The sequence below is a fragment of the Phyllostomus hastatus genome, unplaced genomic scaffold (genome assembly GCF_019186645.2).
Source record: "Phyllostomus hastatus isolate PE091 unplaced genomic scaffold, TTU_PhHast_1.1 phas_scaffold_46, whole genome shotgun sequence".
Lineage (NCBI taxonomy): Eukaryota > Metazoa > Chordata > Mammalia > Chiroptera > Phyllostomidae > Phyllostomus > Phyllostomus hastatus.
Window position 1 is genome coordinate 19,114,160 of NW_025334032.1, and position 14,569 is coordinate 19,128,728.

General features: G+C 47.2%; 1 protein-coding gene across 1 annotated transcript in view; it reads right to left on the minus strand.

Moving 5' to 3' along the window:
- The window catches only part of RASA3 (RAS p21 protein activator 3), a 118,271-nt gene that overhangs the window by 77,544 nt on the left and 26,158 nt on the right, over nt 1-14,569 (minus strand). The window contains exon 2 of the mRNA XM_045821568.1: nt 2,093-2,210. Within this exon, the coding sequence (XP_045677524.1) occupies nt 2,093-2,210 (118 nt within the window). The remainder of the gene's footprint in view (nt 1-2,092; nt 2,211-14,569) is intronic.

The window sequence follows — 14,569 nt, forward strand, 5'->3', positions numbered from 1 at the left end:
CTACTTCTAAATCCATCTGAAATATTTTGAAGATAGTGGTCCCCATTTTTCAACCTCACTTAAACAGACGTTGGGAACAAGAATGAATGAATGAATCAATCAATCAATCAATAAACATACATATAAAAATAAATACCAGAAACAAATAAACAGGGGGTCCCAAATATATTCCCTTCCCAGAGATCCTCATTCAGTGGGTCTGGGGAGAGCCCCGCTTTACAGAGACGGACAGTAATCTTCCAATCCCCTGGGTTTATGAACCACAGGTCTCCAACATCGACTAAACACAAAAAGGATCTTTCTCATATTGAGCTAACGGAAACGAGCCTTGAAGGTTACAGTCACATCGTCACCCCCCATATCATCTCATCATCAACACAAAGCCAGACTTGACTCCTGACAAACTCCTCAGACTTTTCATTTTTCTTCAGAAGTTATTTCAGAGAATCTGGAGTGTGCATTAAAATGCCTCAGCAGCTGTGAGAGCTCAGCCTCGGGAGGAGCCTCGCCAGGGTTGGCGGCAGCAGTACAGATGGAGAGTGAAATGTGTCTACGTCTCAGGGGCAGGAGATCCTTAGCAGTTTTCTAAAAATTAAATTCATTAAGTCATTGGAACGTGCTGTTTGTTCCCACTTAGAAGTAGCAACATGCAAGGATATAATTCATCTGCCAAAAATGTTCTCAAACTCAAAATAGCTGTGTGGATGGACCCACACAACCCATAATTCTAAACCCGAAGGTGGGGTCCCTGGCTGCACAGGAATTCTTCACTCCGTTCACCACTTCCTATAAACAGCAGGCTCAGGGCCCATTACCGGCATTGGCGTGCTTCCCCAGACTGCACCCACCAGCCCCCACCCCACCTGCTGCCACGTGTGTGAAGAGAGGTTCTGCAGCCTCACTGTTCACATTTCTGGTTTCTCGTGCCATCCCCTGAGACTTCTCTCCGGATGCCACCACTTCCTATCCCCTGGGGTGTGGTCCAGGGCAAACAGCAGCAGCATCTCTCCGAAACTTGTTATATATGCAAATTACAGTCCCACCCCAAACATCCTGGGGCAGACATCTGTTTTAACCAGCCCTCCAAGTGATTTGCAGGAAAGCTAAAGTTGAGAAGCACTGATGTGTTTATTATACAGCAAACATCTCAATCTTAAGACCTGTTGAGTGCTGCTCTTTCTTACCTGACCCCTGTCTTTCCCAAATTGTATCAACAGATGTTTCCTAGGTCACCTACCTCAGTGAATAACTACTTCCATGGCCATCTTAGGCATACCTACCTAGATAAACTTAAAGGAAGGCGGAGGGGAAAGCTTTCTAAATATTTATCCACTGAAAACCTGTGGGTTTTCCCTATTCTTTTTTATTTATTGATTTGAGGGGGGGAGGGTGAAACATCAACTTGTTGTTCCACTTATTTATGCACTCACTGATTGATTCTTGCATGTGCCCTGGACCAGTGTTCAAACCCACAATCTTGACATATGGTGATGGTGCTCTAACCAACTGAGCTAGCCAGACATGGCCTCAAAATCCTTGATTTGTACACTTTGGTTGCTGTATCCACTTTCCAGTTCATCTCTAATAAGAAATTATCTCACCCTGGCAGGTGTGGCTCAGTGGATTGAGCGCTGGCCTGAGAACCAAAGGGCTGCCAGTTCAATTCCCAGGCAGGGCACATGCCTGGGCTGCAGCCCGGGTTGGCTCCCAGTTGGGGGTGCACCAGAGGAAACCACCCAATGTTTCTCTCCTTCTCTTTCTCCTTCCCTTCCCCTCTCTCTAAAAAATAAATAAAATATTTTTTAAAAAAAGAAAGAAATTATCTCAGAGGCAAATATACAGTTACATATGTGCTCTTTGCTCCCTTATGATGTTCAGTCCTGGGCATCACAAGCATCTGGAGAGTATCAGCTCACTACCGAGGATGGACACTCAGGCTGGCACTGCCCCGTACGCCAGAGCCCATGTGAACATCTGCTCATCCTCACGCAAACTAAACAACCCAGGAGATGGCAAGATGGCATATGTGTTCAGGATACTTTTCCATACGGAAGAAAACTTATCAGTATCAAAGAAAGCAAGAGCAGACTACCAGAGTGATTTCTCCACAATTTTGGTCCTGAAAACCTCCTCTTGGTCCAGGTTCACGGTGCAATAGCAGTCTCGCATCTTGTTTGGCCCCGGGTAAGTGGGAAGATTTTTGGCTTCACCTAAAAAGCAAGTGTAAATATATCATCAACATGGCATAGCATAGAATTATTTCATCCCCTTGCTAAGTACAGACACATTTCCAAACAATGGATTTATTTCATAGCAATGCACCTTCACTTTTGTATACTTATTAGGTCTTTGTAAGGTCTTAGTTTTCTTGCTACAAGTCAAAATATTGATGAAAATACCATTTTACTGTTAAAAATGCAGAGTAACACACATTAACCTCTAAAACAAATTGACAGAAGGAGGATTCCATCAGCCTAAGAATTACGAATTACTTGTTTTTACTCACATTAGTCCCTTTAATTTAATGTTTAAATTATGGTAAGAAATATATAAATTAAAACTAATCATCTTTAAGTGTACAGTTCGGTAGTGTTAAGTATATTCACACTGTTAAGCAACCAATCTCTAGAACTTTTTCATCTTGCAAAACAAAACTCTGCACCAGCTAAACAACAGCTCCCCATTTCCTCCGCCTCCCACCCCTGCCCCGGGCCACCACCCACCTACTTTCTGTTTCTCTGCCTCTGGCTGCTCTAGAACCCTCACACAGTATGTGTGCTGCTGTCTGACTTACATAAATGTCCTCGAGGCTCATCCACGCTACACAGCATCCGTCAGAATCTCCTTCCTTCCCAGGGCTAAATGACATTCCGTTGTGTGTATACCGCATCAGTGATTCAACCCCCAGGTCCTTTTTGTATTTTGAGATTAATTTGATAATATTAGGTCAAAGTTGGGGCAATAATTAAGGAGAACTCTTTTTTACTAATGACAATGAACTATGAACTACAGCTGTTTAATGCAGAATGGTCAGCCAGTGAGGAAAAACTCACAAGAGAGCTGTTCTAGGCTGAGTGCTGCCCTCCCACAAGCCCCTTCCTCCACGCAGAAGCCCTAGGAGCACCGAAGCACATTTGGAGAGAAGGGAGGAACTTTCAAGAAAGTCACCTTGCCCGTCTAGCCCTGCAGAAAGTGCCCTCGATGTCACAACTCCCTATTTGACCCTGGGTCTGTCTGGAGATCATTATCAACACCACAATGGCTGGCATCCTCTGTGAGAAGCCCGGAGCAAGCATGAGGGCTTGTCCAAACACCCCTGTTTACTTGTGAACTGAGAGTGAGCAGGAATGAATGAGAGGTGCCTTTCAACCTGGACAGCTAATGCCCAGGTGAAGCCCATTACATGGAAGAAATGCCTCGGACGTGCTCTCTCCTCTGAGAGTATTCCTTGTCACCAAATCATTGCAATTCTAAAGATGTCTGGGCCTGGGCATCCACAGGCACCAAACTCAGAGCTAGACAGAAAGAACAGGTCTGAGCCCCTCACACCATGCCCGGGCATTCACTGATAATGCCTGTTAATACCACTGAGGGCCAACCCACCTTACTCTTGGTTCAAACTGAAAAGGAAGGGAGGGAGGAAGAGAGGGAGGGAGGGATCAAACAAAACTAGAGAAGAAGTTGCTCCAAACTCCATCTTCCAGGTCAGTGCAGAGCACTTGGCATCAATCCACACAGTGCGACCACGCCTTCTTTTGCACGACCCCAACCAGAACATAACCTGCAACTCTCATGGGGAAATCAGCTCCCTTGAAAAGATGGCCCTCTGTGTGCTGGCATGCCAGGACTCCCAAAGGGCAGAGAGAAACTTGCCTTGTTTGAAGCTTTTCTTTTTTGACTTTTCATTAATATTCCTTGAGGCCAAGTAGAGCAGCAGGTTAACAGAAGTCATTCAATAACTGAGTGGATGTTTTCTGTGCCAATAAGTCTAGTTTCTGATGCACCAAGGTGTTTTTAGGGTTCCTCACAGTACTGGTAGTAACTTGTACCTGTGGTCATTTCCTGCACATGGCCAAGACATGAGACCTGCTTCTCTGGGCCTCAGTTTCCCCAACTGTAAAAGAAAGAGCTCTCGGCGGCTCCTGTAGCTCTGAGATTCTTCTAATCCCAAAGCTTCCAGAATTTTTTCTTTCTCATTAAGGAATCATCAATGGCTATCAGTGGGCGAAGGAAAAGAACAAATAAATGTCTTCTTCTAGCCACTATTATCCTGAAACCACCTTATTACAACACTTCCTTCCAGAACGTGCCATTTTTACAAGAGTTAAGCAAACGAAAACGTGGCCAATCTGGTAAGAGGCATTTGAATCAGAGCCAAGCTTCAAGTCAGTTGTTAAATGTCAAGAGCCAGATTTTCTGGAGGCTTCTGGCAGATGTGAAAGGTCATGTATGCACATTCATATGCACTCGGAGCAAGTGATGAGCCCACAGATGGAAAGAGTGGGGCGTGGTCCATGGCCTTCTCCACACAGGGAGGGGAGGTAAGAGGTACACGCAGAAGCAGACCCAGGTTCCCTAGCGACAGCTCCTTCCACTGAGCTGCCCTGGACCGGCAGCTGCAGCACACACACCGGCCCCAACATGGGCCTTCTCGGCCCCCCAGTCCTGGGTCTGGAACCGATCATTTGCACAGTGCTCACAGATCTTTCACCTCAAAACCAGCTTGTCTTTATTGACTTTTTAGCTGTTACCTTTACAATGTGAATTGGGGCTTATCATATGTTCCTTTGAAAAGTGTTTTTTGCCACAAGTGAGATATTTAGTTGCAAGTTCCTGTGTTTCTTAAAAAGAGAAAAAATACTTCATTAAAAGTCTAAGAGAGGTGGCCATTGTAGACCATACAGAACCTGCATTTTGCTCCTGTTTATTCTCCGAAGAGCCTCCGAGCACAAGCAAGGGGAGCAGACACTTCTCTTCCAGGTGGGGGCTGCCAGGACGAAACAGAAGGAAGAGCTTTCCCTAAACAACAGATGCTGGCAAATGGGAAGATGCCGCATTATCTCATTCTGGTACGAATGCAGTCCGAGCCACATTCCTCCCACCCTACAGGCCCCCAATCTGGACTGTTATAGAAACATCCTGGTTGCTATGACAATGGCACCACCAGAGAGCCAGCTGATCGACCCGTGCCAACATTAATAAACCACTCAGACCAGGAGGGTTGGGAGCAGCGGCCAGCACCCTGTAATCTACCCAGGGTCCTTACAGTTGGGGACCCCATCATAAAAGGCCGAGAATAATGAGTTACTCCCAAGTCCCTGCTTGGAGCCCCTCAGCAGAGCGAGTGTGGCTCTCTCAGTTCTCAGGGGTTGTTTCAGCTCAGCCGTACTCAGAACAGATTTGTTTCTTCCACATTGATCATTTATGCCAAAGGCTAGAGGCTGCTTCCCTTTCTAACTTCATATTACGGTGCCTTTTTGTCTTGCTCAGAGAAAAACCTCCCCCCCCCGCCCCCCCTCGCCCCCCCGCAGTAAGTAGAGATATTTACATAAGAATGTAAAGCTGGCCCTGGCATAAAGTCAGTGCTGAATTATTTATTTTAATGAATAGGTGAACAAATGACTACAAGGTAAATGAAAAGTCAACTGTGTTTTCATTCTAAAAACCAAATGAGTAATCATTTTCATCTGACTCCTCCTATTTAACCACATCTCTAAATTTACTGTTCACCAACCAGAACTGCCCATCAGATTTTATAAAGACAGCAAATTTGGTGTGTGATATCATCTCTGAACACCTAATCTACTAACAGCAGTAAAAGGCAGCCCTCAAAGAACAGTAACATAAACAGCGCTGAAATAGCAAGCCCTGCTTCTGAACACAGGAATCAGGCACTGGGTGAAGAAAACGAAGGTAGGATCTGGAAGCAGTCATCATGCCCGACTGGTAATAACTCCTGTGTGTGCTCTCGGTGAACGCAGCCAGAAAACCCGAAACCCAAACCCCAAACCCACACCCCCGGGCAGCTGGGTCTCCAGCTGCACCTTGGGGACAGGGAAGGGCCACGTGTGAACGCCATGCCTCACTGGAGGAGCCGAGGGAGGCCTCAGTGCCACCGCCAGGCTCAACCCTGATAGAGCAGTGCCCTCCTTGTCCTGAAGGCTGGCTTCCCTGGCGCGCACTCAGGAACAATGCCCTCTATGCCTGGGGGGCCCGTCAGACACCAGGCACCGCAGTACTGAGGAGCGGCAGCTGAAACCTGGGTCACTCCAGCACCTAGCACGGGGGCCAGTGTGCTCTCACCAAATCCATGCAAGAGAGGACGGAGGGAGGAATGGAGGCGGCACTGGGAGGGAAGGGTGAGGGGTCACAAAGTACAGTTCTTCCAGCTGTGAGCCTGGGGCCAACACCAACAGAACTCCCTAGGGTACACGTCCCAGAGGTGCCTGAATCCACCAGACATCCATGCAGCTACGGCACTCTGTCCTTTCCTACTTAAGTACAGTTTCCCAATGCAACCACAGACCATCCTCACTAAGGAATGCACGCACTGGCCGGGAGCCCCTGCAGCAGTCCCATGAGAGCAGTCCCCACCCGGCCAGAGGACTCCGTGCGGGGCAGCAGACGCGTGGGGGAACACTGGCTCTGATGCTCCCCATCTGCACGCAGGCCTTGGGTAACTCCAGCTGGGAACACACAAATGGGTCTACACATTCTGGTAGCCAGCGGAGCTTATTATAACAAAATAAAAGTCTATTTCCCAAAGACATCAGTTTCATGATTAAAAATTCTATTTCCTTGAATACGTTTTTGGCTGCCTTGCTATTTTAGCACTTGATATTAAATAGAACAAAACTCGATCAAGCCAGATGAGATTGGATCTCTAAATCAAGTATACACAGCCTCCTCCACTGCACACTGATGCAGACGTCTGGAAACCCCAGGCGGAGCGGCCTGGACGCCCGCAGCGCCCGGCCGACCACCGTCACCGACACAGCAGACCTCCGCTCTGCGGGGAGAGCGGTACAGGAATAGCGACCTGCATCCCTGCCAGATGGCCTCCAATGTCCAAAAAGGACAGGTAACATGTTACAGTGTACAAAAACAAGTATATAATAAGGCTGTTAAACTGGAAATTAAAAGTTTAAGGTGTGGTAAAAGGAGGGGAAAAATTACATCTATACAATCCCAACCTGTGCGACTCAGCAATCAACTGAGCGCTGAGCTTCCTAGCAGCTAAGGTATGAATGGAAATACGATGGAACACACCAGTTCTCCAGGAGGAAACACATTTCCACAGCAGCTCCAGGGCTGGAAGCCTTACACAGGAGACATTCCGTGACAGACTGGGCATGTAAGAGATGCAGAAACATGCTCCGTGTAGCTGCATCAGGAGAAGGGGGTGCACGGTACAAGTCACAAACCCTGTGAAGAGTTCTTGGCAGTGGAGGCGGGTGCTAACTGAAGAGGAGCCACTTTCTGCTGCCTCATTTGACTCAAGGCTGTAACTCCCCAAGCTCCAGACAAATTCCAACTGCCACTGCCACTCCTCACACCACCACTCCTGACACCTCACCTCAAGCCACACCTGACACCATCTGCCCTGTGCCTCAGCTCTTCAGAGAGCTGGTCTATCTGCCAAGATGCAGACTGGCCCTAGAAGTCCCCATCTCGTCCCACAAGGGGCATCTGGGGTCACCTTGAATCATGGGAATATCCGACTGGGCAGCAGCCTGTGGCAGGTTGTGAGTGGGGAGGAGATACTTCAAGGCAAAGATGTGTGGCAGCTCTGCAATTACAGAATGCAGGGCTGGCAACCTACTCCCACCCAGCTCCCTGGGGCCCTGTCCCCCTACCCCCCACCTGTGTAGCTTTGGAACCATGGTCCCCACCCTGAACACTCCAGCCTTGTGCCGCCCCTGAAGTGCCGCCTCCTCCCTCCTCCATTCTCCCCTCCACTCTGGGCTGTCCCATTAATGCCACTTCCGCAAACGTTCCTTGAAGAGCCTTGGGCCAGAACAGTCATTAAAATTTAGTGAAGCACCTTAGACATCTCTCTGCTTTCACGGAATGATCAGAATTGCTGCAGTGGGGGGGCGGGGGGGGGCGCCTGAGAAGTCTGAAGGAAAGTGCATTTCACGCTCCCAGACAAGAAACAAAAGCCCGAGACACTAAGTATGGCAGATGGAAAATAAGACACTTCTCCATCTTCAGATTAATTTTATAGACAATGGTACATCCCCAGAATTATTTAGATCTTCCGTTTTGAATTACATGCACCCTATTCAACACCTAAAACCACGAAACTTTAGCTAACTTTGCTCTTTCACTTAAAATCTGGTATTTTTCCTTTAGGAACATAAATGCATGCTCTATTCTCTTGTGCTTTTCCAATTAGGCCAGAAATGAAAATAGTGTTCTTGACAATAACTCAATCTTGAAATAAAAACCGTAAAATTAAGTCGAGAAAAGAAAAAAGAAACCTCTAGTTTTGATTTTTAAAATGTTGTGTTGGATGGGTATTTTTGATTCTTTGGAAACTAAAATTTTCTGCGTCTGTTTACAAAGTATTTTTTTTTCACCTAATGCTGTATCTTGTATCTATTTGCTATTAAGACCAGAAAAGAGCAAGCAGGTACAAAATACAATGTAGGTATGTATTGCTAAGGTGAGGATATTATGGAAACTTCTGGAAGAGTGGACCCCTGGAAACTAGTACCTGTCTCCAGGCAGGCCTTGGGCCCGCCCCAGAGCAAGACTCACTGGCAGGGAGGCTGCTTCCGCGCGGATCCCTGCACACCTGGACAGCGAACAAGAGGTGCCAATGAGTGCAGGCCACGCCCCTAGAGGAAGCGCAGGCTGTGGGCTGCAGCTCGGGCACAAGGAGGCTCACGCTCCCCCACCTCCAGAGGACTGATAATGTGACCCAAAGAAGAATCAGGAAAAGGGCGGAATGACTGGGTGTTCACCCTGAGTGAACACCTTGGAAACTGCCTGGAAGAACCCCTGGCCGGCACCTGGGACAGACAGCGGCCCCACACGGCCACACCCGCAGCCCGCTGTTTTCTCCCGCGGATGTGCAGAACGTGTGCTCGTGTGTGCCTATGTCGTGCGTGTGTGTGTGTTGTTGCTGCTTTTTTTACAAGCTTTACTTGTAAGATAGGGTCAGCATATCATAAAATTCACCCATTGGGACACAGTTTTGTGTTCTTAGTACATCGACAGGGTTGTGCAACCACCGCCGCAATCAACGTTAGAACACTCCAGTCCCTGCAAGAGAAACGCGGGCCTATTGACTGCCCCACCCCTTTCCCCTCTCCACAGGCCCTGGCACCCTCCAATCTACTTCCCATCCCTATGGCTTGGTCTGTCCTGGATATTTCATATAAACAGAATCACAGAATATGCAATCTTTTGAGTCTGACTTCTTTCGGTCAGCATGACATTTTCGAGGTTCACACCCACCGCGGCGAGTGCCAGGGCTTGGGCCTCTCACTGCTGAGTAATATGTTGTATGAACGTAGCATGATGTGTTCTTCCGTCCTTCAGCTGATGGGCATTTGTGCTGTTTCCAACTTTGGGCTATTGTGAAGAATGCTGCCATGGTATCTGTGTGCAAGCATTTGTGTGAATGTGTTTTGAGTTCTCTTGGCTGTATGCATGAGAGTAGAGTGTTATTCTCTACTCATGAATTGCTGAGCCACAGGGTAACGCCGTGTGAAGAACTTCCGAGATGTTTTCCACAGCGGCTGCACCATCTGACACTCCCACCGGCGCTGTACGTACGAAGGTTCCAATTTCTCCACGCCTTCACTGACGCTTGCGACTGTCCAGCTTTTCAACAACACCTTCACTTCGAATCAGACAAACACTGGTTTTCTTTCTTTTTTTTAAGATGGCAAAAAGAGGGGAGGATGGTAGCAACGGTTTTATTAAGACAGTAAATATCTCTGGCACACGGCCAGGCACATGGACCCTGGGAAGCCCACAGATTCCGTTTCTCTATGAAACTGCCTCGAAGATCACAGATGAAGTTCCCTCTGTAGCAGCAGCAGGTCGAGGATGCATCACTTTGAGTTTCAGGTCCCCTTTCTTGCAGAGGAGTGACCTCCCAGTCCCTAATTCTATCATGAGAGATTCTGGGTTTATACTGCCCATATTCGAGCACTGGCTTTGAAAACACAAAGAGAAAAGCACGTCCCTTTGTGAGCCAGACCTGAGGAGCAGGCGAGCGTGACTGCGAGGGCACTGCTGCTGGAGGCCTGGGCACTAACCACACAACAACGAAATCCGTCTGCTTCCTCTCTGCTCCCCAGGGCCGGCCGTGAGTCATGGGGAGAGAAGAGAAGGACAGTTCCCTTTTCTGGAGAAAACTGCAGCAGTTCCAGAGACCTAACCTATAACTTTGTCTCAGGGTTTAAAACTGTTATTACACACATGTTTTGTGTTGTTGTTATTGTTCAGTAGTACTAGGAATGCATGGTAGGAAATTTCCAGATGCAGGAGTCCAAGATAAAACCTTAGAAGTGCCTCTGTCGCCCCATGCCCAGCCATAGACCCAATCTCTAGAAATAGCCTTGTTTACTAATTTGTTTCTTAGTTCTTTGAGCAAGCATGGTAAATTTAAACAACAGCCTCACTGACAGTTCTTGACTTATCAGCTTAAACTGAAGTGTTGACTCCCTGCTGCGAAGGACAAAGAACTGGAAGCTACACACATCTCCTACCTCTACCTCCCAATGTCTGCCGTTAGGCTGGTTTCCCACTGCCTTACCTATTTTCTTCGCAAGTTGATTCTGAATCTTTTCACCCCACAAGATGTCATGCACAACATCGAGATCCTGCAGCCGGTCACTGCGACTGCACCCCGATCGGCAGGCCCTCTGAGAACGGAGGTTCGGTGTGGTCACTGCATCCAGCTGAAGCATTCTGGTCTCTCCCATGTCATGCCTGGACACACTGCTGCTTCTCACACCCTGTCACCCTTTGTTTCGTTCCTTTTTCATGTGGCCCGAGCACCTCCTCCAGTCACTGTGTTCCGCGGTGCACGGAGGACACATCTTTGGCACCCAAATGTCCTTACTGTTTGACACAGTACACATTTAGGATTGAAGTTAACTTTAAGGCACCATTCCATTTGTCAGAGCTCTTTAAAGCATTAAATGGTCCAAACTAAGTTCCACCCTGCAGCCTCCTTCACAGGCAACAACGCCACGAGTTTCTTGCTCCTACTGGAGGTTTTGGAAGCAAATACAAGCATATATATATTTATGTGTGTATATATATATATATATTTATGTGTATATATATATATATATATGTATATATATATATATATATAAAATGCTATTACAGTTGTCCCATTTTTTTCTCTACTTTATCCCGCCCCCTGCCCTGCACCTCCCTCCCACCCACATTCCCCGACTCCTTAGCTCATGTCCATGGGTCATACATATAAGTTCTTCAGCTTCTCCATTTCCTATACTATTCTTAACCTCCCCCTGTCTATTTTGTACCTACCATCTATGCTACTTATTCTCTGTACCTTTTGTCTCATTCTCTCCTCTCCCCCTTCCTGCTGCTAACCCTCCATGTGATCTCCATTTCTGTAATTCTGTTCCTGTTCTAGTTGTCTGCTTAGTTTGTTTTTGTTTTTTCTTAGGTTCAGTTATTGAGTTTTTGTCATTTTACTGTTCACAGTTTTGATCATCTTCTTTTCCTTAGATAAGTCCCTTTCACAATTATCTTCAGTCTTTAGCTGGTACCAGGAATGCAGCAACAAATAACCTTGCAGAGACGCCATTTATGCATGAGAAACAATACACTCCTAGTATCAGAATTTTAGGCAGAAAGGATATGTAATTTCCATACAAATGTACTGTATTGCCAAAGAGTTCTCCATCGTAGCAATTTACATTCCCACCCCCATGTTTGAAAATGCCATTTTCCTATACCCTTGCTAGTACTAAGCTATCAAAACTGTGGATCTTTGCTAATCTGATAGGTGAAAAATGGTGTGTGGATGCGTCTAGTTTGCACTTCATTCATTACAAAGGATTCCTTTTAAAGGATCTAACTTTATCCCATTTATTTGGGAGTTAAAGCCACGCCCAAGGCACCTGCACGTTTTCCGTCCTCTGTGCTCCCTAAGACAAGGTCCCTCAGTCCAGCCCTGACACAGGCCAGGCCATTCTGATGGAACCCATGAAAACAAAGTTTAGGGAAATGAAAATGATCTTCGCTGTCAAAGCCTGATTTTTCCAACTGTGTTGAATCCACTGCTTCTAACTCTAACATATCCAGTGGTACACGGACTAGAGGGGCTAAGACCTCGGCTTAGCCAGATGCCCCAGGACCCCGGGCAGCCCAGACGCTGCAGAGTTCTCCCCACCCTCCAGCCAGAGTTGTCCCTGGTGGAGGTGAAGGCCAAGGACCTCATCACGACCAGTTTAACGACTGGCTGTCACCGCCGCATCCAGTGCAGGTTCCTGGATTCCAACAGCAAAAAGTTCTTCATACGGGCTGGGAACCAAAGTGTCCCAGGTTCGATTCCCAGCCAGGGTACATGCCTGGGTTGCAGGCTATGACCCCCAGCAACTGCACATTGATGTTTCTCTCTCTCTCTCTATCTCCCTCCCTTCCCTCTCTAAAAATAAATAAATAAAATCTTTAAAAAAAAAGTTCTTCATAGTTTGCATTAGGTGCTTTTTTTTTGAAGTCAAGGAAGGAAGACAATCTGAAAAATAGCAAATTTGTGGAAAGTCACGCGTACTGCAGCTGTTAGCCCCCTGACTGGTCTTGATACATAAAATATGACGCCTGACTTAGCCAAAGACAACCGTTCCCAGTTTGTGGTTGGAAAGAAGCTTCTCTTGCAAGACTCAAGCTTATTTTTTGGAAACAATCAGCATAGGATTTCATCCTGCTCTTTCCCACTCCGTGTACTTTGACTACTTTTGCTTTTCTTTCTTTTTCCCACCCCATTCTCTAGAAGAGTCCTGGCTTGAACTGGAGAAAGAGAATTTCTTAGATATTAACAAAAGAATTGTAAAATCATTTTCTTCCTTACAAAATCAGAGTTTGCCATTAATACATCTAGTGCAAAACACAGGTCCTGGAAAGAGTTTTAAATGGTCAGCTTCCCTTTGTTCATCCGCCTCTGACCTGAAAGGGAAACTACCTAACACTTCCAGACACACTGTGGGCTGCCCCAGGCCCATGGCTGAAACACAACCTCACGTGGAATCAGATGTCTTTCACATACTCTTCTGCAGCTAAAGGGGACTCAGACATGACCGAAGCATGACATTTCCACATATAATTTATTTGCAATCGGTTAAATACGCAGCAAGCTCTGTTTCCCCAGCAGGTCCAATGTGCAGTCAGGGCTGCCTCCGACTCTTCCTGGGGGTTTCCCAAGAGGGAAGGCAGCAGCAACTTGGCAGCTGAATGCAAGGCTATTTGCTCATACGGCTTCACACATAAGTAAGTGTAACATCTGCGAAGATGCTCGTGTGTGATAAGCCTATTATTTACTGTGCAACCGTGGCATTTATTAAGATGTGTGTGTCACATGCCTGTCACTGTTCACACGTGGGCAGGTGTGATACCTATGGGGAAGATGCACGCGTAACATGCCTGTCATTGCTCCTCTGTAAGGAAGGCCAGCATACACTGCAAACCAGCGATACTCCGATTAACTGTGCACAGACTGGAGGAAAGCCGTCCTCGGATCCCGCAGCCTGGGCACAGAAAGGTGTGACAAGAGTGAGTTCTGGCTGGGAAGGCAAAGGCTTCCCAGAACATGTGACCACGCCGCGGAGAAGGAGGGAGACAGGGAAGGGCAGGGGAGGTGGAAGCTGACGTAGATCCAGAGGAGACATGAAACCCCATGAAATGTTCCAGAATGCGGGCTTCCTCGAAACAGAGTCCAGCAAGGAGAGACAGGCAGCTAGAAAGCATGGGGGCGGGCAGAGGCAGAACATTCAAGACTGAAGTCATAAGAGCTTTAAAATTATTTCTAATGGGATATTGGCTATTCTCTTAGCTGTGTCTCTCATGCACAAGAGGAGAAAAGCTTGGCACAGTCTTCCAGCCGCAGGGCGGAAACACCACCTGGATGCCAGACCCACCGGCACATTTGGATGAAGTATACGGGGCAGGACTCATGCCTCAGACCAGCTTCCCATGCTGAGCGGCCCCTCCCTTCCCTTGTGGCCTCAATGAGGCTGCTTCAAATCTGGCACCAACTGCTGTCTCTCGCACACACACACCAGCAGACCCTCAGCGCTGCAGCACCTCCCACAAGAAGTCAGAGTTCTCTTTGCTATCTAGAACTCCAAAATTATTTTTAATTTCACTATTGGTCTAATTAGCAAGAAACACAGCCAAGTTTACAAGTCAACTGCATGTGAAGAACCATGGACAATTACAGATGAGAGCTAAGCACAGGATAGTTTTTGAACTTTGCTGAAATAAGGAGGAAACTAAAAAGTGAATCAAAGAACTCTTCCCTTTTTTCTCTCCCCTCCCCCTGGCTCCACCCTCCTCACCTCGTCCTCCCCCCTTC